We start from the raw sequence: 23,075 nt of genomic DNA, 5'->3' as shown, positions 1-23,075 counted from the left end.
AACAAACCTTTAAAAATAATAATAAAAATTAAAATAAAAACCGCAAGGTTACCGGTACTGGGTTCCCCTCCAGAAAGAATATCGTGAACCACCGCCGACCCCACCCCCGCGTTTCCTTCAGCGTTGCCAAGTCCCCGTCGCGCCAACTGCCAAGAGGGCTCCCACGCACCTACAAGCCTCCCCCGGTAGGGACCCGGACCGCCACCCACCAACGTCTGGAAACCAACGCCTTCCCGCGGCCACCGACAGCGCGGCAGGAAGACGCCAACAGGGCGCCGGCCCCGCCCCCGCCCCCTCGGCCTCGCCCCGCCCCCACCGCCAGCACGTGGGAGGCCACGCATGCGCAACGGCGGCGGGCGGGGAGCGGCGGCCCAGGGGCGTGGCTCAGGCCGGTGGCGTCATCCGGCAGCGCCAGCCAGGCGCACGTGACTGAGGCGTTAAGAAAGACTCGTCGCGGCGGGCTCTGCGTGCAGCACGTCGGGCAGCATGGGCGCCGGGGTCCTCTTCCTGCGGCAGGCGCTGGCGGCGCGTCCCTGCCGGGCTCTCGTGGCCTTCGCCACGAGCCGGCGCCTGCTGCGCACCAGTCCGCCCAGCCGAGCTTTCGCCAAGCAGCTCTTCCTCGGCAAAATCGAGAAGGTAACGCCGAGCCCTGGCCGAGCCTCGCTCGCTGGCCTCCCGCTTTCCGCCCTTTAGCAGGAAGGAGGGGTCCAGGTGAGAGTCCGCACACCTGGCTGGCAGATACGCCCGCCGGGCGGGGGTGCTGAAACCCCCAAGCCCCTGAGCCCCCCTGGAACCCCTCCAGGGAAAGGGAAGAAGGCCGCGGGGCTCGGCATCAGTCTACGGCTCTGAGAGCGACTTCCTTGGTCAGTTGGGGAAACCCTAGGCAGGGTGGGCCTAAGCGCCCGTCAACTGCTCCGGCCCCAAGTGCGCGGGCCCTGCCCTCTGATTCCTGAACACCGGACCTGGCGCTCGTCTGTCAGTTTCCAGTGGGCCCCTTAGCTTTCCGAGCCTGAGTTCCGGCGTCTCACCCGCTGCCCATTAGGCCCCTTGGCAGGCTGGCTCCAAGGTGCCTTCCCCGCCCCGTCCCATCCCTGCCACCCGGTAGTCACCTAGCTGTTACTCCATAGTGAACAGCTGCATTATCAAGCACTCACCATCCTCTTAGTGGCGTTGACCTTGGCTCTGTGACTTTCAGCCTTAAAATAGAGCTAGTTATATGTACTGCCTCACACATGTGTTGTATAGTGAGATTTGTAGCTCGCGGACATGCTATTTAAACGGCCAGGTACTGTGCAGATGCAAGAGGCGACAGAGTAGGTAATGATTGCCCGCTTCACCACTTACTCGCTTTGTGACCTTGGGTTAGTCACTTCACCTTCCTGTGCCAGAGTGTGCTGATCTACACAATGGTAAAACTGGTACTTGCTCTCTCCTAAAGGTGCTGTGCAAAGCAAAGAAAAAAAAAATCTGTGTAAAATGCTTTGAGGTAGGCGGAAGTTTTGGCTGGCACTGTATTACTTCAGGAGTTATTCCCTGATTTTTCTTTAGACTGTTCCTCCAATCAGGCATTATACAGGTGCAGAAGCTGAAACTCAAGAGTGGTTTGCCCTGCTGGGAAGTGCAAAGCTAGTTTTTAACGTCTGAGAAACCATTTTTCCCCAGAACCCAAGGCTCTTGGGGCACTCCATCTTGGGACGTCTGTCACACCTTCCAGCACATTGGTGAAAAAAACCCAAATCTTTCATGCTTTTCTTTCTCCAAGCCTGTGTGCCCATAGGATCTACAGTCTGTTACTATGGATGAACTCTCTACTCTTAGCAAAGACTGGCCTCATTCACTAGACCCCATGCCATCTCACCTGCTCAAGGCCATTGATCCAGTAATTCCCTCCTTTCTCATCTACATCAGTGATTCTTCCCTCTCTACTGCATCTTGAACTAAGGCCATCAGGCTTTTGTCCTTAACAATCTGCTAAACAATCTGCTAACATATATGTTAGTTTCTGATGTACAATATAGTGTTTCAGCAATTCTAATCATTATTCAGTGCTCATCATGGCATATTCTTAATCCCCTGGCACCTATTTCACCCATCCTTCCACCTACCTACCCTCTGGCAACCATCTTGTTTGTTCACTTTAGTTAAGTCTCTTTCTTTCTTTCTTTTCTTTCTTTTCTTTCTTTCTTTTTTTTAAGATTTTATTTATTTATTCATGAGAGGCACACACAGAGAGAGGCAGAGACACAAGCAGAGGGCAAAGCAGGCTCCATGCAGGGAGGCCGATGTGGGACTCGATCCTGGAACTCCAGGATCACGCCCTGGGCCGAAGGCAGGCACTAAACTGCTGAGGCACCCAGGTGTCCCTAGTTAAGTCTTTTTCTTAGTTCGTCTCTTTTTTTTACCCCTTTGCTAATTTTTTTTTGTTTCTTAAATTCCGCATTATGAGTGAAATCATACGGTATTTGTCCTCTGGCTTATTTCACTTAGCATCATATGCTCCAGCTCCATCCATGTTGCAGATGGCGAGATTCATTTTCTTATGGCTGAATAATATTCCATTGTATATATTACCACATCTTCTTTATCCATTCATCTATCAGTGGATACTGAGGCTGCTTCCATAATTCGGCTATAATAAATAATGCTGCAGTAAACACAGGGGTGCATGTATCCCTTTGAATTCATGTTTTTGTATTTTGGGGGCAAATAGCCAGTAATGCAATTACTGGGTCATGGGTCCCCCCCCTTTTTTTGAGTAATCTCTATACCCAACATGGGGCTCGAGCTCGTGACCCCAAGTTCAAGAGTCAGATGCTCTATCCCCAAGTTCAAGAGTCAGATGCTGAGGCAGCCAGGTGCCCCTGCCTTTTTTTTTTTTTTTTAATTCCAGTATAGTTAAAGTATTGTATTAGTTTCAGGTATCTCTTTATTATAATTGAAGTATAGTTGACACAATGTTACATTAGTTGCAGGTATACAATATAGTGATTTGACAAGTCTATAGTTGCTCTCATCACAAGCATAGCCGCTCTCTGTCACCATACAACACTATTACAGTACCATTGATTGTATTCCCTATGCTGTACCTCTCATCCCTGGAAGCCTGTATCTCCCACTCGTCTTCACCTATTTTTCCTATCCTTCTACTTTTTCTTCTGGCACCCATTAGTTTGTTCTCTGTATTTCTGGGTCTTTTTAAAAGTTGAGGTTTTCTGAGGCTCAATCTATAGACTTCTCTTTTTATTCACAACTCTTCCTTTAATATTATATGGTATTGTCGTTTTAAATATCATCATTCTGATGACTCAAATATATTTCTCCAGCTCCGATTTCTCCCTTGAACCCCAGGCTTTTCATGTGTACCTTTCTACCCAGAAGCTCCACTCATGTTTAATAGACACCTCAGATTTAGCATATCTGAAACTGAGTTTCTGATGTTGCCACTCAATCTTGCTTCTCCCACCAGTCATTTTTATAGCAGATGCAGGTGGCTCTGTTGTTCAACTTGTTCAGGCCAGACACTTGGGAATCCCCTTTGATGCCTCTTGTTCTCATAATCCCATCTAAGCCAACAGCAAATCCTGTTTTCTATACCTTCGGGATATATTTAGAATCTGACTACTTTTAAGCCCCTCCAGTGCTACTGCCCTGATTCAAGCCAACATCATTTCTCAAAGTATTACTGGGGTTTGAGCAGGAACATAGCCTCTGAGGTGCATAGAATCTCTGAATAAAGAGAAACCTTCAAGATCCTATAGGGATGTAGCTGTCACATTGCCCTGGGTTGGACCCTTGCTATTCATAGAAATTCAGGGGCTACTGCAGGGACCACTAAGGAGTTGAATGGGAGGCATTTGGGTGACCTCCCTGTCTGCAGCCTCAACCTAAGCAGCTCAGCTTTTATCTATTTTACATATTTGGTTTCTGTAATGGGTTTATTTGAAAAACCGGTTCCACTGTTTCAAAAAATTTAAAACCTGCTGATAGAAATCAAGCCCACACCCATGAAGCACCCCATTGGGTTCTTGAACATTGCTATCAGAGATTTGTTCTTATATGCACTTCAAAATCCCTTTCTTTGGTCGTAGGTGAGGGCCAACTAGCTGCCAGGCTGTTCACTTTTCTCACCTCGTGTGCTTACTGGTATGAGAACAGAATAATCTTCCTCTGATACCACCTGTTGCACAAGGCCCACAGGAACAATGAGGCCATGAAGGGCCTGGATTGAACCTCCGTATGTTTGGCTAAGCAGCTGGCTTTATTCTAAGAGGCTGCAGAATGATGAAAGTCTCAGCATATTTTCCATCTAGACCCTTTGAGGGCAGGGTCAGGGATGGCTTGGGGGACAGGAATGCCTTTAAGTCTGCTGTCACTTTTGGGTAGGGACCCACCACAAACCTGTAGTTATGGGTCCTGAGGAGAAAACAGATTTGGGAGCATGTTAGCAGAATGGACAGCCTTCAGTGGTTGATTAAATACATAAGGGGCTAGAGGAGAAAGATTGAGGACTCCGCTGCTTTAGAGACCTTTCTTGAACACTTGGTGGGAGGTGCTGTGAGGAGAGGCAGGACTCCTGGGGGCTGGCAATCTGTGCCATGGGACATCACTTCTAAGCGATTGCGAGACCTAATCTAAGTACTCATCCAAGTACTCGTGTTGTGCTGGCAGCTGAAGGAGTAGTAGGAATCCAGAAAGCCAGAGCGGCTAAGGACACAGCAGGAGGATTTAGGCACTATATAGTGATGATCCAGGGAGGAATCATAGGCCAGCCAGGAACACTGGCCTTTTGATAGTTTGAGACGGACTTGAAGCTCAGCTGTTTTCCGCACTGTGAGGTGGAAATAGAACAGAGCCAGTATCTTTTACAAGTAATTACTCATATTCCAGGACATACCTTCTGTCTTTTGAGCCTCACCTTCTGAGGGGTCAGCTGTGACAGAAGAGAAGCTGACCCTGAGGCCAAAAGTCACACACATAAGTGGTAGAGCCATAGTTGAACTCAGGTTGATCTGACTCCACAGCTAGGTCTCCTGCAGTGATCCTCTTCTGCAAGTAATGGATGTCTTGGGAACAGGAGAGACAGAGGCTGGAGTGCACAGTTGGGTGAGAACCTGAGATGAGGCTTTGTTACCACGGTGTATTTTTTTTTTTTTTTAAGATTTTATTTATTTGAGAGAGAGCGGTAGCACAAGCGGGGAGGAGATGGAGAAACAGACTACCCGCTGGGCAGGGAGCTTGATGGGGGACTTCGATTCTAAGACCACGAGCAGAAGGCAGATGCTTAACCAACTGAGTCACCCAGGCATCCCACCACCATATATTCTAGTTAGTGCAGCATCTTTGAACCCCCAGAATAACCAGTGTAGAATTTTACATTTCAGTAGAGAGATTTCCTGTTGCCTTTCATGATCCTCACAACACTCTTGAGTAACTATTTACCTGTGTGTTACAGGTGAGACAGTAGAAGCACAGAGAGGGGAAGGGGTTTGGCTGAGGCCACCAAGCTAGGAGGCTGCAAATCAGGGAACAAAACCAAGGGCTTTGAAATGTTAGGGCTCTTTGTTTCAGGGGACACTCAGTGTAACTTGTTACTGATAGGGAATGCTGACCAGAAGAATAAACCTGCTTGAGTTGGGCAGAAGAGCTGTCTAGGTGGTGGAGTCTACTGCACAGTTCCTATTGTAGGATTTGTATTGTGTTTCCTTCAGTGAGTAATGCCCTGCCTACCAGATACGGAATCTAGCAACTCTGTTTTCTCCCCTCTTGATTGCTATTACCAACCAATTTGTTGGTTGCTAAAAATTAAATTTTTAGTAAATGTTTATCATTTTAGAAAGAAGTTTTCCCGTTTCCAGAAGTTAGCCAAGATGAACTTAATGAAATCAATCAGTTTGTGGGACCTCTAGAGAAATTCTTCACTGAAGAGGGTATGTATGATCTTCTTTATCATTACTAATTTCCATATTAAGAATGGTTACTTTGATACTTGCATTAAAAGCAATACACATGGGGGAAGCTCTCTTGAATGTCATTAATCATATAGAAATATCTATTTATAATATTTTGCTCCAAGAATTATCCCAATTGCTTTGGAATTTAAGAAACAAAACATGAATATTGGGGAAGGGAAGGAAGAATAAAATCAGACAAAATTAGAGAGAGAGGCAAACCATAAAAGATTCCTAACTAGAGGGAACAAACTGACAGTTGCTGGAGGGGAAGAGGTAAGGGGATACAGTACCTGGGTGATGGGTGATATAATGAACCCAGGGTATCACGTGCAACTGATGAATCACTAAATTCTACCTCTGAAACTAATAATACACTATATGTTAATTAAACTGAATTTAAATTAAAAACTAGAAAGAAAAGAATCATCCCAATTGTGATTTTATTGTCTAGTGTTTCTTGTTGTATGTGTGATGAATGATTTATTAGATGTCTAGTGTTTCTCGTTCTCGTGTGTGGTGAATGATTGCTTTTTAAATATTTCTAGACTTGCAAAACAACACTTTTATAAAATATAATAAAATGAATGACTAGAAAAATGAAAAAAAAAAAACAAAAAACAAAACCAAAGACCTACAAAATATAAATCCATTGATCATGTGCTTGGTTGTGTGGCAATGTAAAACTGCTATAAATGTTTTCAAAGGTTTACTCTCTATTAACTTGTTGTGAACCAGGAATAGTCTACAGACGGCACACCACAGGTTGAGGGTACCAGTGTAGCCTGCAAGATCTCTCCCTTAGACCCATTGTCCAGCCCTTTGACAGCATTGCCTTTGGTGGGAGCTTTCTGGGGACTTCTGTGATGATTGATTGACAGTTGTATTTCTTTAGCACTGAGAATCCCAAAAAGTTCTTCTTTATCTATGAATATGTGCCCTGCTAGGAGATTAAAACTGAGAAATTAAAAAAATCCTGTGTTCATTTATTACTTAAAAATAATGAAAGGCTCATTACATATTAACAGAAACTATTTTAAGAAATTCTATTTATTTACAAATGAAAAAATACAGTGAGGAGTATGGTTTTACAGTTTTGTAGATCTTTTTAATATTCAGCTTATTGTTACTTGCAACAACAGATATCAGAATCTTGCTAGAACCAAGTAGAATCCAGCTAGATTCTCATAACTGTTTCTGAATTTAATCTACGATATATTTCTTGTAGTCCCTGGAAAACCCCACTGTACACTCATGACAGAATTAGTAGTAAAATATTCTTTCCTTTTTAATTCTATTAAAATAGCTTTGGCCCTGTGGTCCCCGCCTCCGCCCCAGCACACTTGGAGAAAATTCTACATTACTAACTCTTGTTCTGTTGCTGTTTTAAAAGTTGCTTTGTTGTGTATAAATATCTTTTATTAGAAATATTTGTTTTTGTTCTCATAGTTATCTTCTTGTAACTTTTCTTAGTTCCTTGTTCTTTTACTTAAACTTTTACTGTCTCATTTGTCAGGGTTTTCATAAGCTTTATGGAGGTATAATTGATTTTTAATAAGTTGCACATATTTAAGTATAGGATTTGATACATTTTGATATATATGTACCCCCAAGGGTACCCTTAGCACAATTAAGTTAACATATTCATTACCCCTAAACATTTTCTCATGCCCTTATTATCTCCTCCTCATCTCCTCCTGTTTCCAGACAACCACTGATCCGCTGTAAATTAGTTTGCATTTCCTGGAATTCTATTTAATAGGGTTCTGCATTACATATGTGTTTGGCTGGTTGCTTCTGATATAATCTTGAGTTTCATCCATGTTGCATGTACTAATAGTTCATTCCTTTTTTTTTTTTTAAGGAGGTGGAGGGGCAGAGGGAGAATCTTAAGCAGGCTCCATGCCCAGCACAGAGCCCAGCACAGGGCTCAGTCTTAACAACCCTGAGATCATTATCTAAACCAAAATCTAGAGTCAGATGCCTAACCAGCTGAGCCACCCAGGTGTCCCTACTTCATTCCTTTTTAACACTGAGTAGTATTTCTTGGTGTGGATATGCCACAATTTGTTTATTCGTTCATCTATTAATTGACATTCAGTATGTGTCCAGATTTAGCTATTGCAAAAGATGGGAGCTTTTTTCTATGAGTCTGGGTGTAGACGTATACTCATATTTCTTTTGGGGAAATAGGAAGGAATGGAATATCTGGATTATAAGATAGGTTCATGTTTAACTTTTTTTTTTTTTTAAGATTTTATTTATTCATGAGAGACACAGAGAGAGGGGCAGAGACATTGGCAGAGGGAGAAGCAGGCTCCCCAGAGGGAGCCTGATGTGAAACTTGTTTCCGGGACTCTAGGATCACGCCCTGAGCTGAAGGCAGACACTCAGTCGCTGAGCCACCCAGGCGTCTGCATGTTTAACTTTTTAAATAATCACTAAACTGTTTTCTAAAGTGGTTACCACTTTACATTCCCACTAGTGTGTTAAAGTTCTAGTTGTTTCGCATTTTCACTAACACTTGGTATGGTCAGTCTTTAATTTTAGCCATTCTGTGTGTTATGTATGGTGTATCATTGTGGTTATAATTTTCACTTCCCTAATAAGTAATAATGTTAGGCATCATATCAAGTGTTTATTTGCCATCCATATATCCTCTTTGGTAAAATGTCTTTAAAATATTTTATGTATTAAAAAATGGGATTGTCTTATTGTCGAGTTATAAGAAGTCTTTATTCTAAATTTTTTTTTTAAATTTTTATTTATTTACGATAGTCACAGAGAGACAGAGAGAGAGGCAGAGACACAGGCAGATGGAGAAGCAGGCTCCATGCACCGGGAGCCCGACGTGGGACTCGATCCTGGATTCCCAGGATCGCGCCCTGGGCCAAAGGCAGGCGCTAAACCACTGTGCCACCCAGGGATCCCAGAAGTCTTTATTCTAGATACAAGTCTTCTACTACGTGTTTAGCAAAAATTTTCTCCTAGTCTGTGGCTTGACTTTGACTTTTCATTTTATTAGGAAAAGTTTTAATGTTAAGAGTCATCTTTTCTTTTGTAGTTAAGCTTTTTTTGGTGTGTATTTTATGTTAAAAATTTGCCAAATCCAAGGTTAGAGTGGTTTTTGTTTATATTTTTAACTCTCAACATTCAGATTTATGACCCCTTTCCAGTTAATTTTATATATGATGTAAGGTAAAATCTGAGGATTTTTTTGCATGTAACTGACCAGTTGCTTCAGCAACATTTGTTGAAAAGCTTATCCTTTCCCCATGAATTCACTTGGTACCTTTGCCAAATATCGGTTGACTGAAAGATTCTGGGGCAGTAGCAGTAGACATGCACTAGGAACCTGTCTCCCACCTGGATAACAACCACCGTGGCATCTGTGTGACATAACTGTCTTGGGAACTGCAGCGTCTATGGAAGGCTGGAGTTCCAGGGGAGCATGGATAGTATCTAGCTAATTTTGGTCAGTGAGCTCTGAGCACAGTAGCAGCTACCCATCTTCCACCTCCAGTGCCAAAGCTGCCAGATGTGCACTTGTTCCTGGGGCAGCTTGCGTACGGCTTCTGGGAGCCAGAGTAGGGGGAAAAAAAAAAGACCTTCCCCATCAAATATTAAGGATCTGTGCTCTCATTGCTGCTTCTTATCGCTGAAGTACAGACCAAGAGGCAGAGGCCATTTTTCTGCCTTCTCTTATTGTTGCAAGCCCTTACCCCTATGGCCAAAAGTGACTTCAGGGGATTTAAGATGCCTGTGCCTTTTTTTTGTCTCTCTCCCTTCCCCCATCATTTTTCTTTTTCCTCTTTTGGGAGCTGGATTGAAGACTAGGATATTCAAAAGCAACCACATATACAGGGGGAATTATAAAGTCACTACACATGCCCAGGGAAAGGCATAGACTCAGGAAAGACCTAGGAAGAAGACCTTAGGTACATACCTAGGGCTGAATGTTGGCACAGACATAACCAGCAGTAATTTAGAATACTTTTGATTTTTTTTTTTAAACAAAATCAAAAATCAACCTGTGGGACTACAGCAAACTCAAACTTCTGCACAGCAAAGGAAAACTAAGGAATGGGAGAAAATATTTGTAAACCGTTTCTCAGATAAGGAGTTAATATCTAAAATATATAAAGAACTGCAACTCAGTAGCAAAAACAAAAATCCTCAGATAATCCAATTTAAAAAATGGGCAGAGGAACTAAATAGACATTTTCCAGAGAAGACCTACAGAAGGCCAATAGGTACATGAAAATGTGCTCAATGTCCCCAATCACCAGGGAAATGGCAAATTAAAACCACAGTAAGATACCACCTCACACCTATTAGAATGGCTGTCATCAAGAAGAGAAGAGCTAAAAGTGTTGACCAGCATGTAGAGAGGAAAATCCTTTTACACTGTTGGTGGTGATGTAAATGGTTGAACCACTGTGAAAAACAGTGTGGTGGTTCCTTGTAAACAGAATTAAGAGCACCTGTGTGGCTTAGCTAGGCATCCAACTCTTGATCTCAGCTCAGGTCTTGATCTCAGGGTCGTGAGTTAGGGCTCTACACTGGGTGTGGAGCCTCCTTTAAATAAGAAAGGAAAATAGAATTACCTTAGGATTCAGCAGTCCACTCCTGGGTATGTATCCAAAGAAAATGAAAATAGGATATCAGAGAGATATGTGCATTCCCCTTTTTATTGCAGCTTTAGTCACAATAGCCAAGCTATGGAAACAGCCTGAGTGTCTATCAACTGATGAATAGATAAAGAAAAGAAGTGTGTATATTGTGTATGTGTACACACAATGGAATTTATGGGAAGGAAAGAAATCTTGCCATTTGCAACAGTGTGGGTAGATCTTGAGAGCATAATGCTAAGTGAGATAAGTAGGAGAAAAACAAATACTACATGATATCATTTTTATGTGGAACCTAAAAAAGCCAAATTCCTAAAAAGAGAATGGTAGTTACCAGCAGATGAAGCTAGAGGAGAGATGTTTAAGGATCCAAACTTACAACTAGAAGATAAATAAATCTTGAACAGTATAGTGATTATAGACAACAAAACCATATTATAAACACCAAATGTGCTAAGACATTAGGCCTTATTCCCACCACAAAAAACAAAACAAAAACAAACAACCCAGTAATGTGATGTGACAAAAGTGTTAGCCACAGCTACAATGGCAGTCCTATTGTGGTACATAAATGTATTCAACATGTTGTACACCTTAAACTTACACAATGCTACATATCCAGGATATCTCAATTTTTTAAAAAATGCAAAACCAGTAAACTCTGGAAAAGAGGGAAGATTTGATTTCCAGAATTAATGTATTAGAGTCGAAATGTCTGGTTAAAAAATAGATATATATAAAGAAGTAGAAAAGTAAGGCCTGTGCGTGGGGGGAAAAAAAAAAGATTTGATGAGAGAATCTAGTAGACAAAGACTTTAAAACCCCTGTATTCAAGATATTCATAAAACCAGTGGAAGACATGAAGAAAGTCAAGAATGTATGAACAAAATGGAAATGTCAATAAAGAGAAAACAGAAAGAAACCAAAAAGAAACCCCTTATTAAACTCCTTTATTAGTGCTAGGAGTTTTGGGGTAGGTTCCAGAAGGTTTTCTACATAGACAGTGGTGGTATTGGTAAAGGACGGTTTTTTTTCCTTATTTTCCAGTCTGGTTTCCCATTCATTTGTTTTATCATGGTAGTTGAAACCTCCAGTGCGGTGTTGAATAGGAGTAGAAAGAGCAGACTTCCTTGCCTTTTTCCTGATTTTAGGGAGAAAAAGTCTTTTACCATTAGCTGTGATGTTACTTGCTCTCTATTAGGTTAGGGGAGCTTCCTTTTATTTCTAGTTTGCTGAGGGTTTTCATCATAAAGTGTATCAAATTTCTTAGAGTGCTTTTTCTATATGCTTGAGATCTTTTTTTTTTTTTTACTTTAATCTGTTGATGTGGTAAATTACACGGATTGCTGATGCTTATTACCTTTCCAGGATAATGCATACTTGGTCATGGTGTATTATGTTTTTTTATATTGTTGGGTCCAGTTTGCTAAAATTTTAAGAATTTTTACATCTGTGTTCTTGGACATATTGATCCATAGTTTCATTTTCTGTGACATTTTTGTCCCTTTTTGTTTTTAAATTAGAATGATGCTCGCCTCATAGACTAAGTCAGGAAGTGTTTCCTCCTCTTCCAGTTTCTATAAGATTTTGTGTAAAAGTTGGTATTATTTCTTCCTTAAATATTTGGTAGAATTCACCAGTGAAACCTTCTGAGCCTTGAGTTTTCTTAATGGGAAAATTTTAACAAATTGAATTTTTTTAAAAAAGATTTTATTAGCAGAGAGCACAAGCAAGGGGAGGAGCAGAAGGAGAGGGAGAGGGACAGGCAGGTTCCCCGCTGAGCACAGAGCCAATGCTCACATTATTCAATCCCAGGACCCTAAGTCATGACCTGAGCTGAGATCAGATGCTTAAAAGACTGAGTCACCCAGGCACCTCTAATTCGGTTTCTTTTTCTTTTTTTTTTTTTAAGATTTTTATTTATTTATTCATGAGAGACGCAGAGAGTGAGAGGCAGAGACACAGGCAGAGGGAGAAGCAGGCTCCATGCAGGGAGCCCGACATGGGACTCAATCCCAGGTCTCCAGGATCACACCCTGGGCTGAAGGCGGCACTAAACCGCTGAGCCACCTGGGCTGCCCAAAATGCAACATTTTCAATGTAAATTTTATATCCTTCAACTTTACTGAATTCATTTTTTTTCTAATAGGTTTTTGGAGGAGTCTTTAGGATTTTCTATGTATTATATCATGTAGTCTGCAAATAGTGGCAGTTTTAGTTCTTTCTTACCAATTTTCATGCCTTCTATATATTTCTCTTATCTGATTGCTGTGGCTAGGACCTCTAGTACTATGTTGAATATAAGTGCGAAGTGTGGGCACCCTTGTGTTGTGCCTGATCCTAGGGGAAAAGCTCTTAGCTTTTCACAGTTGAGTATGATGTTACCTAAGAGTTTGTCATATGTGGCCTTTATTATGTTGAGTTAAATTCCCTCTATACCTACTTTGTTGAGTTTTTATCAGAAATGAATGTTGAATTTTATTAAGTGCTTTTTTTTTTTGCATCAGTTGAGGTGATCATGATTTTTAACTTTCTTTTTGTTAATGTCATGAATCACATTGATTTTCAGATGTTGAACCATCTTTGCATCCCCAGATAGATCCCATTTGATTATGATGAATGATCCAGTTAATGTATTATTGAATTCAGTTTGTTGATATTTAATTGAAGATTTTTACATCATTTTTCCCTCAAGAACATCTAATTTTGGTGGGGTCTTTGGTTTTAGTCAAGGCTTCTTAAGTGGGAGTAGAGCATCCTATAGAGCAGTGTTTCTCAACCTGTTTTTCATTATTGTCCCTCCCCACCCCTTTTTTAGATGTTTTCCCCTATTTACATCTCATTCATGAAATTTTAATCCCACAGTTATACCATATATCTGTATTATTTGTATATTTATATTTCTCTTCTCTGTACATTAAAAAATATATTTTTTGCGGCCCCACTCCAGAATCAGTTTTTATTACTTTTGACGGTGGTGTTGCCCTTGTTGAGAATTCATAGCCTAGGGCTAATTCTTCTCTACTAGCAATAGGTTGCTCTTTGCTTTTCTGCATGCCGTGCCCAGTGCCCTCTGTGTTTAGTATGTCGAGGCAAGGAGATGATTCTGGTCTCTCTTACTCCATTTTGGTTGGAAGCAGGGGTCTCCCCAGATCCTGACCGTTTCTTATTATACATACTTTGCTGTACAGGCCAACCATTTCATTCCAAAGTAGTGACCCAAGAGAAATTAAAACAGCTGTGTAAAAACTTGAATGTGAACGCTCATAGACCATCTCAATGTCCATCAAAAGGTGAATGGATAAACTGTTCTATACCCATACAGCAGAATACTGAACAATAAAAGTATTATGATAAAGTATTTAATATGGATGAATCTCAGAATCCTACTGAATCAAAGAGCCAAGATCAAAAAAATACCTGCTGTGTGCTTTAAAATTCAAAAATGCAAACTAATCTATAGACAAAAAGGAGATGATTAGTGGTTGCCTGGAGATAAAAATGGATTGAGGGATTGATCACAAGAGAGCCTGAGGAAAGTTTTTGTGGAAAAGGAAGTTTTTATTATTATTATTATTTTTTAATTTTTATTTATTTATGATAGTCACACAGAAAGAGAGAGAGGCAGAGACACAGGCAGAGGGAAAAGCAGGCTCCATGCACCGGGAGCCCGATGTGGGATTCGATCCCGGGTCTCCAGGATCGCGCCCTGGGCCAAAGGCAGGCGCCAAACCGCTGCGCCACCCAGGGATCCCGGAAGTTTTTATTATTTGGTGGGAGTAGTTTCATGGGCAAACATGTAAGAACTCAAGAAATTATATATCATAAATATGTGGTTTATTATATGCCATTTGTATATATCAATAAAGTTGTAAAAGGCAAATAAAAAAATGAGAAGTTTGGGCTCTTGGAGAATGCATATTTCTCATTAGTGACCCACATGCGTAAAAATTCCCAAGCATATGTTACGGTGGTTTTTAAAATTTATAATAGTAGTGAAGTATAATATGCTGACAGTTTGAAAGAAGACTTTAATTAACTTGATTCAGGCAAAGTGTGTACATACAAGGTATATAGTTACAGACCTGATGCTAGTGATTGCTCCATTCTGCTCTGATGGATGTGAGTTAGGTGTTAAGCAGATTAAATTGTCCTCAGAATCTGTGGGCTAGGGTGGAAGAGTCCTAGTTTCTGAAAACTAGGAAGATGTTATACCTACCTGGCAGGTATTACCACAGTTTGGCTATTTAGGCTGACATTTTAGGACAGTTCTGAAAGTTGCATTCTTATTTTCTAATTTTCTAGAAGGTAATGGTAAGTTAAAAATTCAGATATAGTATGCCTTCAGAAAAGTTTATATTGTATAATCTACTGCAATATTACACAACAAATACACTCATGTGAATAGCACCCAGGTCAAAAAACAGAGCACTATCTGGTATTGGCCGTTTTTTGAAATATAATGCTGGCTAGGCTGTTTAGGAGAAATTGAATACATGGTGAATAACTGACTAGACATGTCAGTTTTGAACCTTCTCTTCCTGGGATTGTATGCTATATAAAAACTTTTTACTTTTATTTTTGTAGATATAGCTTATATTTTATTTAATCAAAAGATTTCCTCTTGGCAGTGGACTCTGAAAGAATTGACCGGGAGGGAAAAATCCCAAATGAAACATTAGAGAAGTTGAAGAACCTGGGGCTTTTTGGTCTGCAAGTCCCAGAAGAATACGGTAAGTAAAGGAAAACACTACACACCACCTTGCTGATTTGGCTCTTAAGAAAGCACTCCGTATTTATCCAGGAAAGGGTTCTGTTAGGAAAGGTGGTCTTTAAATGGAGTATATCCAGGATCAAAGTATAAAACCACCGGAATTAATAAAAACACACATGGACCAAATCGAGGGTAGTATGGACTAAGGGACAAATGAACGGGAAGAACTGTTGGCCTGCATTTTGTTCGTTTGGCATGGATAGACCACCGCAGGATGTCTGTGCTCTCCAGGTCCCCAGGGGTGGTGGAAAAGGGGGTGTGTATAACCTCAAAGCCATGTCAGGCAATTGCAGTGTCCTCTGCACTGTGAGGCCCTCTGGTCTCTCCATAGAGGAATTGCTCCAGAGATGCAAGCCCTTTTTGTTGGAGGGATGACTGTGGGCTGAAAGCTCAGGTGTCAGGGTCTACCAGTCTGCTTCCTCCTGGTGCAGAGGAATAAGGCACATGGCTGTAGGACACATGTATTGAGGTGGGAGATTGGATCTCTGAGAACATTGGAGCAGGGCCCGTTGTGCTCTGACCTCGTAATCCCAACATCACTGTAGTGATGTTTTTACACCCCAGATGAAAGACCTGGCCTTTCTCCCCAGGATCCCAGTGTGCTGCCTTCTTAGACCTGGCCAGTCACTACCACTCACTGTCTCGCTTCTGCCTAACCTGGAGTTGGTCATCTAAATTCTATGGGACTACGGGGATGCAAGAAGTGGGGCTGGGGCTAGGGAGAACAGGGGCAGAGAATGCGGCACAGGAGCAGAATGTAGTCACACATGGATCCACGTGCGCGCACGCGCGCGCGCACACACACACACACACACACCATTTAATTTTACTCTCCGTCCCCTTTGACATAAAAGTGTGGCTCTGGTTTCCTAAGCCCATACGCCCATATGCCGCACCACCCATTGCTCTATGAGCCCTCTGCCGGAGATGTCTCTGGAGCCCTCTCACCAGCTACAAGTCAGGTTTGCGGGAAAGAACTATTGATGGTGCTTTAAGGGGTTGGGCCTATTTCATACCTTTGAGCTGGTCATTTGGACATTTAATATTTTGGGTGTTTTTCCAACCAGGTTGTGAGTTAGGTTTTGCAAAGCAAGACAAAGAAGTCAGGAGCTCTTCCTGACATTCTGTCTCCCTGCTTGGTTTATCTCCAGAGACTAAAGTTAGGTCTGTGTTGTTCCTCCCCCACCTCTGCAGCCAGGGTTGGGAAACCCTCAATGTCTGTAGAATAAGTTCCCACTGATATGCAGCCTGGAGCTGATCCAGTCTGAGACTGAATGTGAACATTTAGGACCAATTAGTACATGCCTGACTTGATTCTGAGTCATATTTTGATTAGGTTACATCTTAGTTCATTTGGATGTTTATTTGCAGCATTTTAAGCTTTTAAACAATGTATCTTACTTGCATTTATGATCTACCTCTCCTCACATTTCTAAATGTGTAAAAGCAACACTGCCCCATCTGCAAGAAGACAAGAAACTGTCAGTGCTGCTGCCTCCCCTCCTGGTGGAACACAGTGGCTTGAGCCCCCATAGAGGAAGCTACACGTCTTCTGTTTCCTTGCCCAAAGCTGCATCCTCTGTGTGCAGCATGGAGACTGAGCTCTGCCCAAATAGCCGAGGCTCGTCCATGTCCTAGCTCACAGGGGACAAGGAATTGTCTGCCCTACTGTGTAGTCCACAGTGAACGTAGAACAGAATGAAGGTGGGGGCAGAGCCAGAGAGCCATGGTGGGTCTGTCATCAGCTTAAAACAAAAAACAAGTGCTTGGAGCAAACAGAAGTGACCCAAGAAAGCCTCTAGGACACAGCCAGATTAGCAATAATATATATTTCCCCTTCGGAAGCATTTTTAAATTACCTCTTCATTGGTGAAAAATACTTAATTTTTCCTGCAAACACTGTGTGTCAGTTTGGGCTACATCTTTCTCCATCTGCATGTGTTTTGTGCCAATGTGTGGGTGGTGTGTGTTTGTTGGCATGAGATGATACAACTCTGCACCCCTTATTCTTGTTTTCTGTCCTACTGTCTTCTGTGAAAATGTTCTTTCTTTCCTGAGATAAGTTTGGGGCTTTTTCACCTTCCTTTTCTTTTCCTTTATCTTTTCTTGAGAAAAGAGGACAACAGCAACCTTTTGTTTGTGCCCCAAAATTTGGGGGGAAATGTTCCCAGTGTGGAGCATTCTAAAGGTCCCGGAAACCACCATCCTGGGAAATGGAGGCCCTTTTGGCAACCAAGCCTGGATTTTCTCCCCAGGTTCCCTGCGTGCGGCTCAGTGTGTAGTTCCCCTCAGCTCCTCCCAAGCTTGCAGTCTCCACCTGCTTGTCATCTGTCCTCATGTGATTGCTATTCCTCCATCATTCTGGTGATACTTCCATTAGTGGAGAAGCATCGGAAAGTTTTTGGTTTCTTTTTTTTAAACAAACAGTACTGCCTCCCTCAGGATACAAAATAAGAACAAAAGTGTTTCGTTTTACACTTTCGTGTAAAGGCAGGGGTGGGACAGGGGGAGAAATGGGACGCTAAACCCAGGGGACTACACATCAAGCAAGGCCACCCTTCCCTTTATGTGTGAGTGGAACCCCCTGCAGTTGGGCTGTGCAGTGGCTCCAGGGCCCCCCACTTGAATTTAGGGCGCAGTTCTGCTGCTTGTTGGCCATATGACCCTAGACCCTACTTTATCATTTTTAAGATGCGCAGAGTCCACTCAGCTGCCTCTAGAAGTTGAAGATTAAATGCAAAAATACGGGGCACCCCGGTGGCTCAGCAGTTTAGTGCTGCCAGGGTGTGGTCCTGGAGACCTGGGATCGAGTCCGTTGGGCTCCCTGCACGGGGCCTGCTTCTTCCTCTGCCTGTGTCTCTGCCTCTCTCTCTCTCTCTCTCATGAATAAGTAAATAAAATCTTTAAGAAAAAAAATTTTTAATGCCAAATACATAAGCCCTGTGTTTTTTTTAATCTTTGTTGTCTTCCTAGAAAAGTGATTTCATTTTTTCTTTTTTTTTTTTTTTAAGATTTTATTTACTTGAGAGAGACAAAGAGCAGTGGGGAGGGGCGGGGAGGGGCAGAGGGAGAGAGGAAGAGAGAAGCAGACCTCGCACAGAGCAGGGAGCCTGATGTAGGGCTCAATCCCCAGACCACCTGAGCTGAATCACACTTAACCGACTGAGCCACTCAGGCACCCCTAGAAGAGTGATTTCTCTCCAGGTTGATTTACCTCCCCAGAGAATGTTTGGCAATGTCTAGAGACCTTTTAGGTTATCAAAACTAGGGGAGAGGGAACTACTGGCATATCGTGGGTGGAGGCCAGGGATGCTCCCAAATGTCCTACAGTGCATTGGATAGTTCCTCACAGCAAAGAATAATCCATCCCAAAATGTCAGTAGTGCTGAGGCCAAGAAAACCTGTCCTAGGGATCCCTGGGTGGCTCAGCGGTTTAGTGCCTGCCTTAGGCCCAGGGCATGATCCTGGAGTCCCGGGATTGAGTCCCACGTCGGGCTACCTGCGTGGAGCCTGCTTCTCCATCTGCCTGTGTCTCTGTCACTGTGTCTCTGATGAATAAATAAATGGAATCTTTTTTTTAAAAAAAAAAAAAAAAGGAAAACCTGTCCTAGAGCTCACTGGATACCAGGAATGGTATGCCAGATAGCTGTCAGGTTTATAAAGATTTATATCCATGACAGAAGATATTCACAACATTTTAAATGATTTAATATGTGTGAAGGTACTCTTTCAGTATTAAATATTATAGTTTTATGGTAACATGCTTATATGCCTAGAAAAAATCTAAAAGGGTGTACACAATGCTCTGATAAATTTACGGATAATTTTTGTTTTCTTTATACTTTTCTGTACTATGGTTTCTTGAAATGGTGATGTGGTGTTACTTTATAACAGTCAAGCCCTTTGCCTTTAATTGGAGGAACTTGGGTCTGGACCATAAGTAAAGCTGATCTGTTTCTTCCCTAGGTGGCCTGGGCCTCTCTAACACCATGTATGCACGTCTAGGAGAGATCATTGGCCTGGATGGGTCGATTGCTGTGACCCTGGCGGCGCATCAGGCTATTGGCCTCAAGGTCAAGTGTCTAGGGTTTCCATCTGATGCTTTCTGAAGGTCTGGAGTCATGTGGTGGTATGGGGGCAGGAGGCTTGCTCACTTTTACCAGCAAGTGAATTGGGCTTGCTGTCTCAGGATCTTAGAGGGGGGCCCTGCAGCACTCCCCTGTGCACCTCCTCTCCCCAGCCACACCTGGAGGTACATGGCCCCCACACAAGCAGTATTGCTTTGATCACACTGTCCCCTTGGAATCATCCTCCTGTCCCCAATGCCTTTTACCCATCCTTCAAGGTTCACATCATATGCTACTGCCTCCAAGAAGCCTGTCTTCACCTTACCGCTGGAAGCAAGCCTCCCCTGCTGAGCTCTTGAGTCATGAGGGGCCTGAGTGTCCTTCCTGCTGTTTGTGTGCATGTCTTCCTTACCCTTGGGCTTGGAGCATTTTAGGGCAGGTCCATGGTCACACAGCTTTCAGTGACCATCTCATTACTCAAGGCTGGCTTTGCTCATGGTAGAAAGTGAACAGTATGCCTGTCCTCTCCCCCCCCCCCCCCACCCCCGAGCACTTGCTCCCCACAGTCATCCAGTAAAAGAGCAGACTTCTCCTCATGGCACTGACTGAGAAGGGGTGGGACAGTTCTGACACTGCCTGTGCACTTCTATCCTAGGTGTGGCTCTAGCATTCCTGTGTCTTCATGTATTGTCATCTAAACACCCCTCCCGTGGGTAGGATTATCCCATGTGGAATTGATAGGATGGAGTCTCAGAGGAGGGACATCCTGGCCCAAGTTTACCCAGCCCGGAAGCGGAGGAGCAGTGATGACAATCCTTGAGTCAGACCCAAAGCCATGCTGGTGCTCCAGGCCCAGGCCCCGCTGGAGCGTGCACTTCGGGGTGGCTCCTTAGCAGCCTGACTCCTCAGACCTGTCAACAGCTCTCCATTTCCCACTTGGGGCTGCTGGCTCTGCGCTTGGGGTATCCCTCTCCTGCCTGAGATGTTTGCTCCAGGAGGGGTTGTGTTCTGTAAGCACCTTTCACACATTCTTTTCTCCCCACAGCTGATAGTGGCCTGTGTATGTTTGGTTTAGGGGATCATCTTGGCAGGCAACAAGGAGCAGAAGGCCAAATACCTGCCCAGACTGGCATCGGGGGAGCACATCGCTGCCTTCTGTCTGACGGAGGCAACCAGGTCTGCCCCCTGGCAAGAGGTGCCACATGGCAGCCTCCAGGGCATCTTCCAGGGCGCCCTAGGATGAGGGTTGTGGGTTTTGGTGAATAGGTGGTCTTTTCTCTCTTCTCTCCTTGAATCTGCTAGAGAGTTGACTCAGCAACTTTTCTTATCAATTCTCTTTACCTTATTTCTCTGTCTCAGACTTGAAATGAGATACGTACCCAACAGCACCCGTCAAATAATTACTTTGTGGTCTGAGTACACCTTATATAGGATAATGCATTCAGGCTTCCAAGCAGCTTTGCAGATGTATAGGGCTGGCAGTATTGTCCATGAGCAGGTTAGGAACTGAGGTTCAAGGAGGTTGTATCATCAGCCCGAGGTCACACAGCCCGCTTAGGACTTAGGACTTTTGACAGATCCATTACTTGGACCGTGCTCCATCCTACTTCCCCTCACTTGGGAACCGAGGTTGCCCCACACTCCTCGCAGGAACTCAGATGAGCCCATTCTGCACGCACATTCCCAGGTTTCAGCCTAAGGCCAGGTTGTTTACACTGCCACTCTTTTTCGTGTGATGAAGCAGGGGCCCTCAGATCCAGCCAGCTGCTTGTCTTCATAAATAAGGTCTTACTAGAGCACGCTGTTTGTTCACAGGGTGTTTGGCCCCCTCATCCACAGTGGCAGGGTTGAGCAGGCAGGCAGACATCCCATAGCCTGCAAAGCTGAATACATTTATTATCTGGCCCTTTATTTTTAAAAGTTTGCCAACCCCTGTGTTAAAGTACCAAACCCTCCATTTTTAGCCCCAGAACTGTTCTCCATCCCTGGCATCGCTCTCCTCAACTGCATGTTTCTGTTCCCACAGTGGCAGTGATGCAGCCTCCATCAAGACCAGGGCCACGCTGAGTGAGGATAAGAAACACTACATCCTCAATGGCTCCAAGGTAGTTCTCTGTGGCCTGCTGAGCATCTTAGCTATGGCCTGCACTGCGCACTGACCACCTCCACACGCCTTGGGCCCTAAAGCACATGCACATCATCTCTTGTATGCTGTTGAGGCAGCTCTCAGATGGATGTTACTCTCTCTCTCTTTTATATAGATTTTATTTATTTATTTGAGAGAGTGCACAAGCTGTGGGGGAAGGGCCGAGGGAGAAGTAGACTCCCCACTGAGTAGGGAGCCTGATGCAGGAGCTCGATCCCAGAATTCTGGGATCATGACCTGAGCCCAAGGCAGATTCTTCACCAACTGAGCTATCCAGGCACCCAGATGCTATTCTCTTTTTTTTGGAAGAAGATACTGGCCCAGAGAGGTAAAGTGTCTTGCAAGCATCCTGTGTCTGCTCAGTGGCAGAACCAGGATTGGAAGCAAGTTGGAAGCAAGGCGTTCTGGCTCCAGAGTATACATGCTGATGCAGAATCAGCTACCTCCCTGAGCTGCTGTTGTGTGTTCTTTTAATTTATTACACAAACTTTCAAATACATACAAAAGGTTAGTGTAATGAACTTGCACGCAGCCGGCAACCAGCTTCAGCAGTTAACTAGCTCCTAACCCACCTTGTTTCCTTGCTCAGCATCCCTGCATCGCATCCCTGAGAGTTTCAGCACATCTCTACAAGATAAGACTTAAAAAAACAAAGTCAAAATGCCATTAACACATTTAAAAATTTATCATTTCTTTGTCTAGTCAGCATTCCAGTTTTCCTGGTGTCTCATACCTTTGTATTTTCCAACAATTTGCTTGAATCAAGAGCCAAATAAGTTTCATACATCCCAGTTCGTTGAAAAATCCCTTTATCTCCCCCCCCCCCACCATCCTTCCTGTCTCCTTATTCCTGCCTGCCTGCTTTGCTTTCTTGAGGACACGTGACTCCTTGATTCTAAGAGCGTGGACTGTCTCCATACTATTGGTTTCACTTCTGTGCACACACCCAGACATTGTGCCTCTTGGGGAAATCCTTGATCTGGGGAGACTGGGTGAGCCCCTGTCTTCTGTCCACACAGGCTTGGCTTTTCCAGCACCAAGATCTTTATGCTTCTGGCTTGAGGTTTGACAAGCAGCTGGGGTGTCTCTTGGGAAAGGGTGGAGCTGAGAGGTGGTGTATGACAGTCCAGTTTTCTCCAAAGCCCTTTTTCTTTCTTTGCTCAGATCTGGATCACCAATGGAGGAATCGCCAATGTTTTTACTGTGTTTGCAAAGACACAGGTTGTGGATTCTGACGGCTCCGTAAAAGACAAAATCACAGCATTCATAGTAGAGAGAGACTTCGGTGGAGTCACTAATGGGAAACCCGAGGATAAATTAGGCATACGTGGCTCCAACAGTAAGTAGTGAGGGGGAGGGGGCACCCGGGGGGGCACCCCTCAACCCAATCCAAATTCAAGATAAAATGAGATGTAAATAGTTTTGGTTCCACATAAGCATGTCAGCAAAATCACATTAAGAATGCCATGGTGACTCCATGGCAGTGTGGAGGAGCTCATTGAAGCTAAT

At 43.5% G+C, this 23,075-nt stretch overlaps 1 protein-coding gene across 2 annotated transcripts in view; it reads left to right on the top strand.

Moving 5' to 3' along the window:
* The first annotated feature begins 435 nt into the window (after positions 1-435).
* The window catches only part of ACAD9 (acyl-CoA dehydrogenase family member 9), a 38,528-nt gene continuing 15,888 nt past the window's right edge, over positions 436-23,075 (top strand). Inside the window, exons 1-7 of one of the 2 annotated variants that reach the window (XM_055343903.1) lie at positions 437-636; positions 5,834-5,927; positions 15,211-15,312; positions 19,320-19,426; positions 20,496-20,596; positions 21,447-21,525; positions 22,731-22,905. In XM_055343903.1, coding sequence (XP_055199878.1) covers positions 487-636; positions 5,834-5,927; positions 15,211-15,312; positions 19,320-19,426; positions 20,496-20,596; positions 21,447-21,525; positions 22,731-22,905 — 808 coding nt within the window. In that variant the 5' untranslated portion in view covers positions 437-486. Of the gene's footprint in view, positions 637-5,833; positions 5,928-15,210; positions 15,313-19,319; positions 19,427-20,495; positions 20,597-21,446; positions 21,526-22,730; positions 22,906-23,075 lie in introns of both variants that reach the window. The other variant, XM_055343904.1, reaches the window with a different exon arrangement.

This window comes from Nyctereutes procyonoides, unplaced genomic scaffold, assembly GCF_905146905.1.
Source record: "Nyctereutes procyonoides isolate TBG_1078 unplaced genomic scaffold, NYPRO_anot_genome, whole genome shotgun sequence".
NCBI classification, from domain to species: Eukaryota; Metazoa; Chordata; class Mammalia; order Carnivora; family Canidae; genus Nyctereutes; species Nyctereutes procyonoides.
Note: the sequence above shows the minus strand (reverse complement) of the source record. Positions and strands in the feature narration are given on the sequence as shown.